The sequence below is a fragment of the Miniopterus natalensis genome, chromosome 13 (assembly GCF_054644295.1).
Source record: "Miniopterus natalensis isolate mMinNat1 chromosome 13, mMinNat1.hap1, whole genome shotgun sequence".
In the NCBI taxonomy this organism is placed as follows: Eukaryota; Metazoa; Chordata; class Mammalia; order Chiroptera; family Miniopteridae; genus Miniopterus; species Miniopterus natalensis.
The window spans coordinates 49,876,584-49,895,452 of record NC_142093.1 but is presented as its reverse complement, the minus strand read 5'-3'; the positions used below and the strand labels follow the sequence as shown (position 1 = coordinate 49,895,452).

The window sequence follows — 18,869 nt, the reverse complement described above, 5'->3', positions numbered from 1 at the left end:
AAGTAGGGAGAGGACATTTCAGGAAGAGGGAGCAGCATATACAATAAGTTGAGTTTGTGCAATAGCTTGGTATTTACAGAAATCAGTAAAAGTTCAACTTTGCTGGATCATAAAGTGAAAGCAGGGTGGGAAGTAAAGGCAATAAGAAGATAATGAGATCAAGGAAGTGCACAGAAGCCTGGTAGTTTTCACTTTTGACTTTTCCAACAGACAGCGGGAGCCAGTAATAACTTCTAGATAGAGCCCTTTGGCAGCAATATGGGCGGTAGACTGGAGAGGTGAAGTCAGAGGAAGGATATCAGTTAGGCAGCTACTGCAGTGGTTCTAACAAAAGATGATAAGAAGCAGATGAGACAATTGGCAGTGTGACAGGAAAGGATACCCCAGAGGAACTTGCACAAGCACCAGGAGACACGCCCATCAAGAAAATGGGTAGAATGTTGTACAGCAATGAAATGAACAAATAACACTTACATACTAAAGTGTGGATGAACCTCAAAATGTTGAGTGAAACAAGTCCCAGAACTGCATAGGGAAAGATATAAATCTTACGAAATTCAAAAACAATCTAAACTTTTTAAAGCTGCATGTATATGTGCTCAACGTGCATATGTAAGGAGATGATGACCACAAACCAGGGTAGTGATTTATTGGGGAGGTGGGAATAGGACGATGAGATTTGCGTGTGTATATGTACATACATGCATATATACACACATTTGACAGAGAGGAAGGGAGGAAGGGAGAGGGGAGTAGGGGAGGGAAAGAGAGAGAAAGGGAAAGAGAGTCATTTATGGACCAATGATGACAGCATCTCATGACCAAGGATTTTGTCATGCAAAGGAAAGAAAGATTAAGCAGGAGATGATGTATTTTTCAGATGGTCTGGAGGTAGGATCCGTAGATTTCAGACTTTTCTTTTTTCTTAGTTGGTTTTAGATCCACTCTCAGAACGGTGAGAGGCCCCAGGAGCCTGAGCGAGCCAGGCCACAGGGGAGCTCCAGCCAGGCGGGGAAGGGGCGGGGCAAACGGGAGGGCGGGGCTAAAGGGGCTTTCTGGGCGGGGCCACCTGCGCAAGCGCAGTAGCGCGTCCCTCCGTCATGGCGTCGGCGCGGGCCAGTCAGCCGCCGACGGTGGCGGCAACTTCCCCTCAGGAGTCCCGGTCTCCGCCTCCTCCTCCCACCCCGTCTGCTCGGCGGCGGAGGCGGCGGTGGCGGCAGCGGTTGTCCTTGCCTCTCCGCCACCTCCACCTCGGCCTACCCCCCGGCCGGCGGCGTTGGCGGGGAGGGGGACAGTAGTTGTAGACGCCCGCCCCTGCCTCAAAGAAGGTGAGTTCCCGCCCCGGCGGCGGGGGCGGCCCCGCCTTCAGCCCCTCAAGTCCGCGGCCCAGTGAAGGCCCTGCGCCCAGCCGGCCCTGCGCGCCCGGAGTGTGCAAAATGGCCGACCCAGCTCGGCTCTCCCCGCCGCCCGCCGCCGGGAGAGGGGCGCCAGGGCCCCCCGAGTGGCGTGTGGAGGGAAAGGGCGCCTCGGTCGGCGGAGGAGGCCGAGGTGTGAGCGAGAGAGAGGCGGCCAGGAGGAGGCCCGCGGGCCCGCAGCGTCAGGGAGGAAGGGCGTGGAGGAGGAGGCCCAAGGTTGAGGGGACAGAGGCGGAGATGGAGGTCCGGGGACCTGGAAGGGGGCAGACCTCCGCTGGGTGAAATTCGACACCCTGGGAAATAAAAACGTTACCGTAATTAGGGAGAAGCGGAGTAGGAAGTAACCTAGGAGCTTAAAGTTACAAGGGCGCTGGGGGGAGGGGAGAGGAGGGGGGACGTTTCTGAGGGATCACTTTGGAGAGCTCCCCTTGGCTTTTTGAGGATAAACAGGCTTCTAAGATTTACAGGCCTGTGTTGATGGGGATCCGACTCTTACTGTGAACCCACCAATGTCAAATAAGACAAAGGCAGACATCCCAGCGGTGAAAACATCTGGAGCTACCGGCAGTAGGGAAAAGAGCTGAGCTCCGTTCGGTTTGCGCAGACGGGACTGGGCGTTTTAAAGGGAAAATGACGAAATGAGGGAGAGGTGGGGTCCAAGTCGACTCAGGGAAGTGAAAAATTGCAAAGGGCTGGTTAGTGTGAATGCAGTTAGCTGTGTCTGTTTGCTGGCTACATTAGGAAATCAGGATTCTTTCCTCCCACCGGGACTGGGGGGCTGAGGCCTGTATTTCCTGATGACTGCATTTCAGAGGAGTGACTATCAGGTCCTTGAGAAAGACAACCCTGAACTGTAGGACATACACACCCATCTTCCAGGGCCAGAGGAAGAAGTCACAGTGGAGAGCCATGTTTAGCAAGTACTGCTACAGAGATCAGGAGCACTTTGAAGTCACCTGTAATAGTGTCAACAATAAAAATAAAGCTAAAAAATAAAAAAGAGATCAGGAGCCTATCCTCGGGTGTTGGCTGGAACAAACAGTAAATTTGTTTTGACAGCCCGGAGCTTTTCCTGACAAGTTCGGAAGGGACTAGGTCATCCCAGGGATTCCACCTCAGGCTGCTAGAGACCATGATTAAAATTTGGTTATGTTTCTTTGTGCGGGGGTTTGGAAGGAGTGACCCTGCCAAAAGGTTTTACGGTTCTCACCAACACGTTTTCTGTGATAGGAAAGGCTATTTCTTGATTGTTTCTGTCTAAGAGCTGTTTAAATTCTTACAAGGCTCTACCTGCCAACAGCCTGCTTATTCCCAGCTGAGGAAAGGCTGTAAGGCAGCTTTGGAAGTGATTTTAGATGGAGTTTGATCCATCTACAGAAGATCTCAGTAAAACATTTAGCCATCTGCATTTTAATAACTAACTTTTAGTATTTACTGTATTACCTTGTGTTGCTTTTTGTCTCCAGAGTGAAAGATGGTGGAAGCCAGAATGTCGTAGAATAATTCCTTTCTTCTGGAGGGACACCAATAAATATAATAACCTCATAAAATAATTTTATTTTTACCCTCTTCCATGATATATTCTATTTTTGTGTGCTTTTCCATAATCTTTTACACCTTTCACTTTGGAGGAATAACAAAGTAGTAAAATATAATTTTTAAAAAACATTTAGTAAGCACTTTATATAAATTTTATTCATTAAAAATGGAAATTAGAAATTCATTGCAACCAGATGATGTTCCATTAAGTATCTTAGTGAGGGCAATTTGAAAGACTAGACTTAGTGTCTAGTGAGATTTAAAATATATCTGGATTTTTTTTTTTTTTCTTTTTCATACCAAACATCCTGCCTCTCACCAACAAGCCTGAGCAGTTTATAGGTGTCAAGACTACAGTTCAATTTGGCTGTTATAACAAGATCACAGGAAGATTTAGAAACAGTTTCTTGTGGAAAAACAGCTTTTTGCCTGACTTGGCATTTTCGGGGGGGGGGGAGGGTATTTTGTTTGGGGTGGGGTTTTTTTTGTGATAACTGAATATGTGCAAAATTACTAAAGACTTAATGATGTCAGTTCACACAATGCTAGTAATAACCTTTATACCACTTCTAGGTGGTATAATGAGAATACTGGAATAGGAGTTGATTAGTAGTAGGTTCTAGTGCTATTTTCTCCACTACCTGTATGACCCTGAGTAAGTACCAAACTTTTCTTTTAAGCTTTCCAAGTCCCAAACTTTTTTTTCTTTGAGTTTTGTCATCTGTGGGGAGGGGTAATTGGATTAGCCCAATTGAGTGGTTTCCAACTAGGGGTACCTTTGCCCCCAAACCCCACCGGAGAGGACATTTGGCAATGTCTGGAGACATTTTTTATTTTTACCACTAGTCAAGGTAGGGCATAGCGAAAGCACGTGCTACAGGCATCTGTTTTGTATAGGCCAGAGATGCTGCAAACATCCTGAAATGCTCGGGGTAGACACACACACAACGAAGGATTCCTTTACCCAAAATGTCAGTATGGTTGAGGTTGAGGAACTCTGCACTAACCAAACTGAGGTTCTTGACAGCTTTAAAATTGTTAGCTGATTTAGTTTTGTGTTGATAATCATTCCATGTCTTGGCTGTGTACTAGAATGGCAATTCATAAAACATGAAATTTTGACCTATAATGGCCATCAGATGACATTCAGAGAGTAATGAAATCTCTGTTGATTTAGGACTGAGACTATTCACTAGGATTTGGTAAACAAAATATAATTTGTTTCAGTAACTGTTCAGTTAACCACTGCTTAATATACTTTGATATATTATACTCTTTAAAACACTAGCCCCGGCCAGTGTTGGCCCATGTGCCAAAGGGTCCATCCCTAGTCCTGGTTGGGCATGTGCAAGAGGCAACCAATTGATGTGTCTCTCTCACATAGGTGTTTCTCTTTCTCTGTCCCTCCCTTTTTCCTTCCCTCCTTCTATTCTCTCTAAAAATAAATGGAAAAAATATCCTTGGGTGAGGATTAACAACAAAAAACACTAGTAAGGCTCAATAAATTTTTAGTTTAGGTATTTATAAAAACCTTAAACAATTGCCAATTAAGAGTACATGAACAGCCCAGCTGGTGTGGCTCAGTGGTTGAGTGCCAACCCATGAACCAGGAGATCACGGTTTGATTCCCGCTCAGGGCATGCGCCTCGGTTTGGGGCTCAGTTCCCAGTAGGGGGCGTGCAGAAGGCAGCCGATCAGTGACTCTCATCATTGATATTTCAATCTCCCTTTCCCTTTTCTCAAATAAATAAATAAAATAAATTTTAGGAAAAGCATTCATGAACAAGAAGAGGAAAAAAAATGTTGCTTGTTACTTAACCAGTATCTTATTTTTCTTTAAAAACTTTGTTAGGAGATTCTTCTAGGATTTTAGCAATTACGAAGATCATTAGAAATCTGTAATATGGCATCTACTAAAAAAAAAAAAAGCTAAGCTAAATGCAATATAAGAATGAAAATATTGTCAAGTTCAGGGGAAGAGATCATTTCATTGTACTCCACAATGGTCGTGATCTGTGTTCTTCAAACTAGGATGCTACAGACTTTGTAATGAGTAAGTAGTATTCACTATGCAAAATAATACAAAACAAAATAAATAGAGGTAGCATCAAAATTTTCCAAGGGAAGATTTCTACAACACCTAGAATTTACTACTATCTTTCTGTTCCTCTAATGGTTCCTGTTGCCCACCATGTTCACAGAAGTTTGGTACATATACAGTTAGTTCAAGTGCCCAACTATGTTAATTTGTAATCTTAATTTGTAAGGAATTTGAAGGTACATTGAATACCTGCAAGTTATTTAAACCCAGTTTTACATAAAGGGATTGAACACTAGAGGGATGGAACATAGAGGAAAGGAAAGGACAGATGTGAAAGATAATGATAGAATCTGAGTTTTTTCCAAAATCAAATTTATCTTTTTGAATACTACGCTTCTCCACTCCTCACTTCCTGCCTTCTGGGGAAGAATTACAACAGCAGTAGTAACTTCCCTTCTTCCTCTTCGTTATTCTGACTTCACTGGGATAAAAGCCTTAAAGTTATCCATGCTTCCCAATTCTACCTGCTCTCTCCCCAACTATAAAAAATTCTTTTGATTCCACCTGTAGAATGTCTCTTAAATTCTTCCCTTTTCTCTCCTCACTACCACGATTCTGGTTCAGCCCAGTAAACTCTTGCCTGTGATACCCTCCTTACCATTATCCCCATTTTGAGTCTTTTCCCCTATTGACTGCAGAATTCAATTCAAGTGCTCAAATAAGGTCTATTATGATCTGGCTCCATTTTGCCTTTACAGCCCTGTCTTTCTCTACCTTTATGCACATCTTGTTTTATCTAAAACAGATACGCATTCTGCAACCATCATAATATGGTAGCCCTCTCTTTGTGTGCCTGTCTTCTCTTAAAAGGGATACAAATCATTGGGTTAGGGCCCATTCTAATCCAGTATCTTCATTTTAACTTGATTACATCTGCAAAGACCCTATTTCCAAATAAGGTCAAGTTCATTGGCACTGATAGTTAAGACTTGAACTCATGTTTTGGGAGGATGTGGTTTATCCCCAAACAGTGTCCTTAATCACATTTCCTAGAAGCACAGTCAAAATAGATTAGATAGATAGATAGATGATAAATCAGATATGCCTTTTCTAATGTCCTTCCCTCCTCCAGAATACCCTTTCTTTATTCATTTTTTTCTTTAAATTTTGCCCATCTCCTAAGGACAGTCCAAATCCATTCTCCACAAAGCCTTTCCCAAAATCCTAAGCAAGAAAACATTGTACCTCCTATGTCTTAAAGCACTCAACACGTTTTTGTCCTACATTATAGTTCTTTGCATATCATTTTTACAAAATTGTAAATTCCTTGATACTAGAAATTGTCTTGTTCCCTTATTTATAATTCCCTATGTGTGGAACAGCTATGTATATATAATGGAAAGAGTTGAGATAAACCAAGGTTTAAGATCCAGCTCTATGATTTAACACATGTGGCAAGCAATTTTAATTTATTTTCATCCTGATATCTTAATCTTCAAAATGTGGAAAATTCCAGTTCTCTTGCAGAGATAAAAGATGGAAAGAATAATCTATTATCTTGTTTGGCATACAGTAGTCAATAAATATTCATCTCTTTTTTTCTATCCTGTCCCTCAGTACCAACCATGGTCCTTGAAGACAAAGTTCAGTTAATAGTGATAAAGTTGAATAAAGCCCAAAGGCATGGAGAACTTGAACTAAGTCATGTTATGGGGATTGAAAAATGAAGAGATAGCCCTGGCCAGTGAGGTCCAGTTGGTTCGTTGTTGCCCCGTTCATTGAAAGGTTGCAGGTTCAGTTCCTGGTCAGGGCAAATGCCCAGGTTTGGGGCTCGATCCCCGGTAGGGGGCATCCTGGAGGTAACCACTCGATGGTTCCCTCTCCCTCCCTCTCCTTTCCTTTCTCTTTAAAAATCAATTTTAAACGATTCTTTTAAAGAAAGAAAAATGAAGAGATAGATTTGGAAAAAAAATTATAAAACTAAAATTGACATGAATCAGGGCTTGATAGGGAGAAATATGGCTGAGATTTTGAGCGTGGGGATATGATACTATTTAATACAGATAAAGATAAAGTAAGAGCTTGGTGAGTGAGGACTTAAAGGTGACTCAAAGTCTCTTTAGTGTCAGCTGCCAAAATAAGAAAACGTCCAAACCTGTAGAAAATTTTTCTACGAGTTTATTGAGCCAAACTGAAAAAAAATGTGCCAGGAAGCAAGATCTCAAGTGCTCCAGAGAATAACAGTTTGCAGTTTCTTTTATGCATTTGAGATTAAGGAAGCAAAGTGGGGATTGAATTACAAGACAGTTAATAAGATTATATGCTCTCTTGAAGTGTGGTTATTGCGAAGATGTGTTGACCTAGATCAGCGATTTTCAACCTTTTTCATCTCATGGCACATGTAAACTATTTACTAAAAATCTGCAGCACATTAAAATAATATGTTTTTTACCTATCTGACAAAAATATATATATAATTTTCATTGGTTTATAAATAATGATAATATTAGTAATTATCTACCTTTTTGCTCCAAAGTGACTTTTTAAAAAAAAAAAATTAGGTGCCTATGCTTATATATAAGGATTTCTGGTACCAAGAGTTAACCAGTCAGATGTAACCTTATTATGCAACATGATTAATAAGATGCAGCTCTGTTATATGACCTGTATATTTATGGTTCAAGACAGGGCATTCATACCCGAAGGTTATTGTGTCGGCTGTTGTCTTTTTTTTTTTTTTTTTTAAACATTCTAGGGGAAAAGAGGTCAGTGCCCCTGACCAAATAGTCAAGTACTGCATGTTTAAAAAATTCTTGGAGCACAGGAGTTGAAAATCACTGACCTAGATGCATAGAAACAATGGTAAAGGCTTGCTTAAAGCACAGATAAACCTTTTACTAAAAAGTTATATGCCTGGGGCATGACAACCCACCATGACCTACCCTGTTAGGAATTCATGGTCAGATCACCCTGTGAGGTTACTGTCTATAGAACTGCTTTTTTTTCCATCCATTCAGCTTACAATGTTCACTTTCAGAAATGGGCAATCTGGTCTAGCCGGCATGGCTCAGCAGTTGAGCATCAACCTATGATCCTGGAGATCACGGTTCGATTCCTGGTCAGGGCACATGCCCAGGTCGTGGATTCAGCCTCTAGTAGGGGGCATGCAGGAGGCAGCTGATCAATGACACTCTCAACATTGATGTTTCTATCTCTCTCCTTCTTCCTTCCTCTCTCTGAATTCAATAAAGACATATTTTAAAATATATTTATTAAGCCCTTTCTAAAATGTTTCAGATTAGTTGGTCCGAAGGTTGTGGGTTATTGTTAAGCTGATTAAAATGTTTCAGATTTACAGTTCTTTGAACATATTTTTAAGCAAACCTTTTTATCTATACACTGGTACTGAAAATTAAGCTTAGTTCAATGATTTCCTGTAGAACCTTTAAATTTTTATGGCATTTTTAATTATAAAGTAATATATATTCTTTGCAAAAATTTAAACAGCCCTAGCTAGTGTGGCTCGGTTGACTGGAGCATCGTCCTGTACATCAAAGGGTTGTGGGTTCTATTCCCAGTCAGGACACACACTTGGGTTGCAGGTTCGATCCCCTCTTGGAGGGCATATGGGAGGCAACCGATTGATGTTTCCCTCTCACATCAATGTTTCTCTCTCTCTCTCACCCTCCCCCTCTCTCTAAAAAAAAATCAATAAACATATCCTCGGGTGAGGATTTTTTTTTTTTAAATATATCTTTATTGATTTCAGGGAGAGGAAAGGAGATGGAGAGAGAGATATAGAAACATCAATGATGAGAGTCATTGATTGGCTGCAGCCCGCAACCCAGGCGTGTGCCCTGACCGGAAATCGAACCCCGATCTCCTGGATCCTAGGTCAACGCTCAACCGCTGAGCCACGCCCGGCTGGGCCGGTGAGGATTTTTTTAAAAAATTTAAACAATACAGATATGTTCAGATAGCAAAACGTTAAATGTTCCCACTGGCTTTTTTTCTAACCCCATTCCCCAAACCCCATTAAGTTTAGTGTATCTTTTCAGATTTTTTTCTTACGGGTGTTGAGCTAACACACAAGATAAGACCATCAAATCAGACTCACAAGAATCAGTAATATTACCTAGTATCAAAGTTTACTGATTACTTAAAGGGTACAAGCAATCAAAAGGCTCTAACAAAACAGAGAGATGTAGTACATGAAAGATGGCTTATCAGACCATGTTTTCCCACATTAATCATGCTTCTCTGATCCAAAATAATAGATGAGTTTTCTAAATGAGAGTCACCTCACACAGTCAAAGTGTTTAAATTATGATCCTGCATTTTATATCCCAGAGAGTTGTTAGCTTATGTGGCATTCTTCAGGAAATATGCCGCAGAAATCCTAGATTTATCTGCTATAGGTAATCTTTAGCCACAGACATCTTGCTAAGAGCATTTCAGAGATAAGTTTTCTTCCTCCTAGCAAATATCATCAGGCTCTTTACTCAAGGTCCAGAGGTCACCTGCCACCTTTCCTCTTCCTCTTCTGGGAAAGGAAGGGAATGGATTACAATCCAGCTCCTTTAACTCCTTCCTTACAGTCAGTACTTATGTATATATTTAAATTTTGGTTCTGTGTGTTGAATATTTTTATATTAAAATTGGATTTTAGATCAATAGGAAGGCAGGTAGGTAGGTATGTAGGCAGATATAGTTCTACATCTATACACTATTAATGTTATCATGGACATTTCTCTATGTGGTTCCAACTCACTTATTTAAATGGCTGCATAGAAAGTATTTTGGTGTTCCATGACTGGCATTGCATTTATAAACTAGTAAACTTCTATAAAACAAATTTCAACTGTTAGGAACTCTAGGTAGTAGTATAGACCTCAAGTATAAATGTTGTAATTTTGACATAAATTATTGTGGTGAGAAACACTTTTAGCAAATATTCTAGAAGTTAATATGTGAATATGACTGTAGCTTTGAGTGGCTTGTCTAATCCTTGCTTGGTGAGCCTTGCTTGTGGTCATGTTTGTGCCAAATACGGAGGATGGTTGCCTACCATTGGGTAATAATGGTTTGTGATTCTTCCATGGAATCACATGACATTAGTAGTATAACTAGAATTAGTAACTATTTTAAAAGACTGCATTACTTGAGATGGTCTTCTATTAAAAAAAAAAAAAAACAATTCCAAGGCTGGATTTCCTAGACCAGCCTTTTGATACTAGTACCCCAGATAATTTCCATAAAGTCCAGACTCCTACTGGTGCCCCAATAACTTCTTCAGAATAGTATTTTCTGGACTAAGTAAAAATATATTTCGTATTATAGGCTTGCTAAATATTTTCATACCAAAATTCTAATGAGCAAAAAGCTAGTAGTATGGTCTTCCAAGCATTCAGGAAATTAAGATTTGAAATGGTATATGAAATGATATCTAGTTGAAGATTAAAAATACTACTTAGCCCGGCTGGGCATGGCTCAGGGGTTGAGCGTCAACCTGGGATCCAGGCGATCGGGGTTCGATTCCTGGTCAGGACACATGCCCAGGTTGCGGGCTTGATCAATGACTCTCTCATCATTGATGTTTCTATCTCTCTCCCTCTCCTTTCCTTTCTCTGAAATCAATAAAGATATATTTTTTTTAAAATAAAATAAAAATAAAAATACTACTTAAATTTTAATATGACCTGTCTTACCTTCCTTTATTTTATTCATTGATACCATGTGAATGAACAAAGACTGAATTTTTTTTTTTTTTTTTGTAGCAAAGTAAGTAAGAATTTATTGACCCCAGCAAAAATATACTTAGGACAGTGAAACAAGGGAGGGCATAGAAGCAGCAACAGGAGAGCCTAGGTTGTGCTGCTTTGGCTCCCTCAGAAGTCAGAGAGAGAAAAGGGGCCTTGGAGACAGATTCAAGAGATGAGCCCTGGATGAGCTACTGCTGCCTATTGCTCCCCTGGTTGCAAGTCTCAAAGGGTTCCTTAGAGGGTAGGGGATACATGCCTGTGGGGCAAGGAGACGGGGAAGGGAATGGCATGGGCGTGCTCCCTGTAGGGAGAGTGCCAAGACTGAACTTTTTACAGATACCTTTTGTAAAAGGCATATGTGGAGTAGAAATATAGTTTGAATCACAAAGGATTTCACATTATACAGTCAGTTGAAAATAAAAGGCTTCTAAATCATAGGGTTATTTCTACTGAAGCTGATACTTTGATTTGAAAACAAAACTATTTTTAAACTCTTAGTTCAGACTAAATATATTAAAAATTACGAGGTATAAATTTGGCGTCACTTTGTTCTAATAAACAAAATATTACTTTTTCCACGGTAAAATATTTGCTCAGAAAGTGAGCTTTAGTTGCAGATTTTCAGGAAGCAAAGTAAGACATTGAAGATGGAGTTTGTGAATTTTCAGACAATCTATGTTGATGATAGAATTCTAAACTTTGAATGATTTAATCTTTATAATAATATTATGGTTGTTTTCAGGTGACTGGGAGTGAAGTAGTGGACAAAAATAAATTTTGCAATCTTTGTATCGTGTCTTTTAGCTCCCCAGTTTCGCAGTCTCACGGTTGGGGAAAGTTCATGCTAGGAAACTGAAGCAGTTAATGGGTGAATATGATCAGATTTCTCCACCAAGTACTCAGCCTGGTAAGGGTAAGGTTCCATTTACCTCTTTATTGATTTCTGCACCGTTTGCGGCCTTTTGTGACTCATTTCTTAACATGTCTTCAAGGGTCATACATGTTGTACCATGTATCAATAATTCATTCTTTTTTATTGCTAAATAATATTCCATTGTATGAGTATACCACATTTCCCCCATTCATCAGTTGATGGACATTGAGTTTTTTCTACTTTTTAGCTGTTATGAATAATGCTGCTATGAACATTTGTATGCAAGTTTTTATGTGGACATAGGTTTTCAGTTCCCTTGGGTATATATCTAAGAGTGAAATTTCTGGGTCATATGGTAACTCTCTGTTTAAAATTTTGAGAAACTCCCAAACTGTTTTTCAAAGTGGCTACAACATTTTACATGCCCACCAACAATGAATGAAGTTTCCATCCTTACACTTAATATCATTTGTCATTTTGATTAGTGAGTGTGAAGTAAAATATTTCTTTTCCTTATTTTTCTTTTTTATTGAATTTATTCGGGTGACACTGGTTAATAAAATTATAGGTTTCAGGTGTACAATTCTGTAATCCATCATCTGTATATTGTATTGTGTGTAAAGTCTTTTTATTATTAAATTTTTCAAACATAAAAGTAGAGAAGAGTTAGTAATATGAACTCTCATGTACATATCATTCAATTTCAACAATTATCAACATATTTTCAATCTTGTTAGTGACATTTTAAATACAGCTTTATTTAGGTATAGTTGATGTACAATAAACTGTACATATTTAAAGTATACAATTTGATGGGTTTTGACAGATGTATATGCCCATAAAATTACCAACACAATCAAGGTAGTAAACATATCCATACCAAAAGAAATGCCCTTTATAGTCGCTCCCTCCCAACTCTTCCTGCCTCATCTTGATGCATCACTGTTTCTACAGATTGATTTGCATTTTTTAGAGATTTATGTAAATAGTGTCGTATAGGTACTCTTTTGTCAGACTTTTTTTTTTCCTATCCTCACCCAAGGATATTTTTTCTATTGCTTCTCAGAAAGAGTAGAAGGGAGAGAGAGAAACCTCGATGTGAGAGAGACACATCAATTGGTTGCCTCCCACACATGCCCCAGTTGGAGCCAGGGATGGAGCCTGCAACCAAGGTATGTGCCCTTGGTCAGAATCAAACTCGGGACCCTACAGTCCATGGGCTAGTGCTCTAACCACTGAGCCAGACCAGTTAGGGCTGTCGACTTCTTTCACTCAGCATCATTATTTTGAGATTCATCCATGTTGTTGAGTGTCTGAGTAGTTTATTCCTTTTTATCACTGATAGTATTCCATTGTATGAATATACCACTATTTATTTGATTTATCCATTCATCTGTTGATCTACAAACATTTGGGTATTTTCCTTTCTGGGCCTATTACAAATAAAACTGCTATGAACACTCATGTCTTTGTATGGACATATATTTTCTTTTCTTTGGGGTAAATATCTAGGAGTAGAATAACCAGCCCCTGTGGTAGGTGTCTGTTTAACTTCCTCAGAAACCACTAACCTGTTTTCTAAGTGATTGTACCATTTTACGTCCTCACCAACAATGTAAGAGAATTCCAGTTGTTCTGCATCCTCATCAACACTGGTATTGTCAGTCTTTTTCATTTCAGTCATTCTAATGGGTGCATGGTGGTATCTCATTATGGTTTTATTTGACATTGACTTACCACTAATGATATCTTTTCATGTGTTTATTGGCCATTTGTATGTATTCTTTTTTTTTTTTTAAATATATCTTTATCGATTTCAGAGAGAGGAAGGGAGAGGGCGAGAGAGAGAGAGAGAGAGAGAGAAAAAAACATCAATGATAAGAGAGTCATTGATTGGCTGTCTCCTGCACAGCCCCGACTGGGGATCGAGGCCCCAACCCTGCCATGTGCCCTGACCGAGAATCAAACCTCGATCTCCTGGATCCTAGGTCAATGCTCAACCGCTGGTTTATTCTTAAGTGTCTGTTCAAATTTTTTGTATATATTTAATCAAATATTTGTTATTTTATTTATTCAGAATTTTTATACTATTTAAGTTGAATAGTAGTTACATTTTCTGACTCACCAAATTAGGCTTCATGTAGACCACCTTTTTAATCTCAAATCTGCAGATAAGATGGCTGATCATTAGTGACTCCAGAGTGCTATGTTAGCTTATTTTTCTTTTAAAGGGAGGAATGTTTGATTCTGCATGGGTTATGCTACCTCCTAATTTTTGGAGATAAAAATGTATCACCAGAAATATCTAGGGCATTATCATCTCATAGTAAGTACATTTTCTGCTATATTTGTACTTATGTAGGATTTTAGGTAGGGTAAAAGAAGAGAAGCGGGAATAGTGCGGCCCCTCACCCCCCAAAAAAGAACCAAACAAGCAAACAAAAACTAGTATATGTATTCTAAATTTTTTCTGAAACTTCTCTGTACCTCAGATTAACTCCTCTCTCAGCTTTCACCTCCATGTCCTCCCTAACTCTCCCACTAGCAGTTTGATAGAGAACAGACTAGAAGGCATCCTAGAATGCTTTCCCACCAAGCAGAAATCATGGAATGAATCCAAGCCCATAGAGAAGAGGCAGAACTGTGTTCTCTCATTTTCCCTCATGCCCTGTACTGTACCTAAGAGTTTTATCTCATAGCCGAATTTCTGATTTCTAGCATTCCCAGACCATTTTATAAGCATCCTTTTATTTTTAAGTTCTGTAGTACTCTAGTCAGGTGAGTATGTGTGTTTAATTTTATTTGGTGAACTAAAATTTTAAAGATTGAATTACTTCTTCATGGTTCTGTTCTCTTAGAAAACAATGTACAAGAATTTACAACAAAAAAAGAAAACAATGTACATGAAGCTAATTAATCAAAACTTTAGGAAATATATGAACATTTAGATCAGGCCACCAACCATGGATGTGTAGTTCTTATCTACACATTTCTACATGCCTTACATTTTTACCCCAAAACAAAATCTTACATGTCAGCTCCTCTCAGCCCCCTTATGCCTCTTCTGAGAATGATAAAGTTCCCTGTGGGCAGCCTGGGAGATACTTGATTATCCGGATGTTCCTTTTTGACATATAATGTCATGATACTTAACTTTCATACTGAATTCGGTTTTAATTTGTTTGGGCTTCTATGTTCTGTTTTGAAACTCTCTTCAAGAGCAAAGATATATTCAAAATAAACTAGTAAGAAGAATTTTATTTTATCTTCTCTACAGAGAATCCCTTGTTGTCAACCTGATGAAGCATTCAAAGAAGACATATGACTCTTTTCAAGATGAACTTGAAGATTATATCAGAGTGCAGAAAGCCAGAGGCTTAGAACCAAAGACTTGTTTCAGAGAGATGAGAGAGGACTATTTGGAAACCTGTAGGTACAAAGAAGAGATTGATTTCAGACCCAGATATAGAATGTTTGATCAAAGACTCCCATCTGAAACCATCCAGACCCACGCAAGATCATACAGTATTTCACAGAGAGTGGAAAACCAGTTACCTCGGTGGCCACCAGCTCATGACAGCAGGCTGAGACTAGACTCCCCGAGCTACTGTCAATTCACCAGGGACTATTTCTCAGAAAAACCAGTACCCCTGAACCTTAGTCAGCAAGAGTATAATTATAGCTCATACAATGTAGAATCTAGAGTTTACAAGCACGTCTCAGAAAACAGTACCAGTGCCCATAAAGCCAGTCATAAATGGATACATCAGAAGAGAAAAAGGCACCTGGAAGAAGGCAGAGAAAAATCAGAGGAGAAGCAGACCAAGCATAAGAAGAAAAAGGGTTGTGAGGAAATAGATTTAGACAAACACAAGAGCATCCAAAATAACAAAACAGAGGTGGAAACAGTCAGGATTGGTACAGAAAAGCTTAAGAGTCAAAGGGAGAAAAAAAGACGAGATGTAGCCTCTAAGAAAGAGGATCGTAAGCGTAGAAAAGAGAAAAAGGAACAAGGCGAAGAAAGGACAGAGGAGGAAATGCTCTGGGACCAGTCTATCCTTGGATTTTGAAGCTCTTGGGTTGATTCTCCTGAGGTTAAACTGAAAACTCACTGAGGAGCTTGGTTTCATGATGTTCATGTTCATAGCACTTTTCTCATGTAAGCAGGTACTTTAACTTCTAACAAAGGCCAGGTGAACAGAAAGTATTTAGGCCCAGGCTGGGTAGCAGGTTGTTGGAGCGTTGTCCCGATATGCCCAGCTTGTGGGTTTGATCCCCAGTCAGGGCACATGCAAGAAGCAACCAGTGAATGCAGAAATAAGTGGAACAACAAATTGATGTCTCTTTCTCTCTTTCTCTCTCTCAGATCAATAAATTAAAAAATTAAAAATTTAAAAAGTATTTAGTATGCTTGATAACTCCAACATGGAAGTTACTTTTCTTCATTTTCTAAAAGCATTACATTTTTCTTATATATAATGTAATTTCCCTTAATGAGAGTGGCTTTGCTTTTATTCATCAAATTGCTATGATGATGGAAGTATTTTTCCCTTGGGAAGTCATTTATTTTAAATTGGAGAATTAATAGGCTTTGCAGAATCTGTTTCTTGATTGGGTTTGTTTTAGTTTGGGGTGAGGTATTTTTATATTCATTAGTTTTCTCAAAGCTATTTAGTTTTTTTCTCTCTGTTAGATACATGTTTTGGTTTTTTTGAAGCTCTTTGTATTTTCTAGATTGAAAAGTGGAACATGAAGTACATTAAAATAGTAAGCTTAAGTTACATATAGTTTTTAAAGTTTCAAAGTGTCTTAATACAAAATCAGTTTATAATAAATGTTTATAATAAAGTTCTAATTTCTTCATGTGTTGTTCTGTATCAGTGACCTGTTCCCATTCAGTGATGATTTTCTTCTAGAAGAGCAATAACTGAGCAGTTTGTGCTTAAGAGGCAAGATCTTCTGGGCAGGTCACACTTTACAGTTACAAAAGTTCCTTACCTGCTACACCTTCATATTTAAACCCACTTTCCCCTCTCTCCCCTCGGTGCTCTTTCATGTACCCAGTCTCCCTACCTTTGCTGGGCTGCTGCCTTACTCAGCCCTGGCCCCTCTTTGGATCACCACCTTCCATAGCCTTCTACCTCACTGGGTCCCAAGTAGCAAAGAAGAAAGGAAGGAAGGGAGCATAGATGACCCTTTTAAATATATATATATATATATATATATATACCTTTTATTGATTTCAGAGAGAGGAAGGGAGAGGGAGAGAAAGTTGAAACATCAACGATGAGAGAGATGATCGGCTACCTCTTGCACGCCCCTGACAGGATTGAGCCTACAATCCAGGCATGAGCCCCGACCGGGAATCGAACCGTGACCTCCTGGATCTGGATCCTAGGTCGATGCTCAATCACTGAGCCATGCCCGGCCGGGCTAAATGACCCATTTTAAACTATGACACAAACCGATCCATCAAGATTTCCCTAGTAAGTTTCCCACTCAGATATCTTTTACATTCTCCCCTCTCTCCCCTAATCTTCCCCTTTCTCTGCTGATGACCTCACCTCACCACACTGCAGTGAGAAAATAGAAGCCTTCGTAGGGGGACATATTCATCATCCTACCACCAGATCTATAAACCCTCAAGTAGTCTGTTCTCTGATTTCCCTCCTGTTACCAGTAAAGGTGCCCCTGCTCTTAAAAGACAAATCCCTCCCCTTGTGCACTGGACCCTACACCCTTTTACCTTCTCAGGGACTTCTGCACCACAAATCTCTCCTTTACTGAATCATTTCATTAGTATGCAAGCATGCTTCTGTTTCCCATCTTCAAAAAACATGAAAAGTACCCTGGCTGATGTGGCTCGGTTGGGGGTCATCCCATGCACTGAAAGGTCACCAGTTTGGTTCCCGGTCAGGGTACATGCCCAGGTTGCAGGTTTGATCCCCAGTAGGAGTGTGTACAGGTGGCAACAGATCAATGTTTCTTTCTCTCTCCCTCCCCCTTCCTCTCTCTCTCTCTCTCAAAAAATCAATAAAAACATTTTTTAAAATGACAAGCAAAAACTCCCTTGACCCACTACATACTTTTTCAGCTATCGCCTCCCTCCCTCACATCAAAATGTCTCCACCAGCCATCTGCCCTTTCTCAGCTCTCATCCTCTCCGCCTGTTCTAATCTGGTTTCTGTCCCTACACTCCTCTGAGGCTGCTCCTGTCAAGGTCTCCAGTGACCTTCATGTTGTCACCTCCAACAGACGGATATATATAGTTTTGTACTCAATTCAGCCTCTCGGCAGCTTCCACCTGGGGTTGGTCAGTCCCTCTTCCTGAAAAGCTCCTCTTAGCCTCACAGCACCACTTTCTCCGGATTCTCCCACCTCCACAGCCCCCCTCACAGTCTTCGCTGGTTCCTCCTCCAGCCACCTATAAATGCGTCGTGTATATCGCCTCAGGAGCCAGTCCTTGGCCACCACGCTGTCTGATGGCACATCCTAAGGGGCTCATTCAGGCCCGTGGCTTTATGTTTATCAGCATATTGATGTGGGCTGAATGTTCCCCGGCCTCCAGATTCATACACTGAAATCTAATTCCCAATGTAACGATATATGGAGGTGGGGCCTTTGAGATAGACTTAGTCACGAAGGTAGAGCCCTGGTGAGTGGGATGAGTGCCCTTGGCAGAGGCCAGAATGCTGGCTCAGCCGCCCGATCTATGGTAATTTGTTACAGCAGCCCAGACTGACTAAGAGTTTTGAAGACCTCTATAAATTTATATTTCTGGACTAGATGTTCCCCTTGAGTTCTAAACCCGTATCCAACTGCATTCATGGATAGTTCCACTTACAACCCCAGGGCCACTTGCTTCCCTCACCACCAGTCATTCTTGGCCCCGTCTTCCCCATCTCTGCAAATGACAGCACCAACTCAGTTGTTCATGCCAAAGCGTCACTAAGATCACACTTGACCCTTCTTCTACATCAGACCCACCATTTATTTATTTTTTTAATCCCCACCCAAGGATATTTTTTCCATTGCTTTTCAGAGAGAGTGGAAGGGAGAGAGAGAGAGACACATCCATTGGTTGCCTCCCGCACACTCCTGCAACCAGGGTATGTGCCCTTGGCTGGAACAGAACCTGGGACCCTTCAGTCCACAGGCCAACGCTCTAACCATTGAGCCAAACCTGCCAGGGTCATCAGATCCGCCATCAATTCCTCCTGGTTATATCACCAAATTCT

General features: G+C 40.3%; 1 protein-coding gene across 4 annotated transcripts; it reads left to right on the top strand.

Moving 5' to 3' along the window:
* The first annotated feature begins 1,189 nt into the window (after positions 1–1,189).
* On the top strand, positions 1,190–16,482 carry KRCC1 (lysine rich coiled-coil 1). 4 transcript variants are annotated; one of them, XM_016201821.2, is made up of 3 exons: positions 1,243–1,328; positions 11,562–11,664; positions 14,909–16,482. In XM_016201821.2, the coding sequence occupies exon 3, from the start codon at positions 14,931–14,933 to the stop codon at positions 15,699–15,701; it is 771 nt and encodes a 256-aa protein (XP_016057307.1). In that variant the 5' UTR covers positions 1,243–1,328; positions 11,562–11,664; positions 14,909–14,930; the 3' UTR covers positions 15,702–16,482. The 4 variants fall into 4 exon arrangements, with proteins under 4 accessions (XP_087679809.1, XP_016057307.1, XP_016057306.1 ...); XM_016201820.2 differs by having other exon boundaries at positions 11,562–11,670; XM_087823682.1 differs by lacking the exon at positions 1,243–1,328 and adding an exon at positions 8,861–8,927 and having other exon boundaries at positions 11,562–11,670.
* The last annotated feature ends 2,387 nt before the right edge of the window (positions 16,483–18,869 follow it).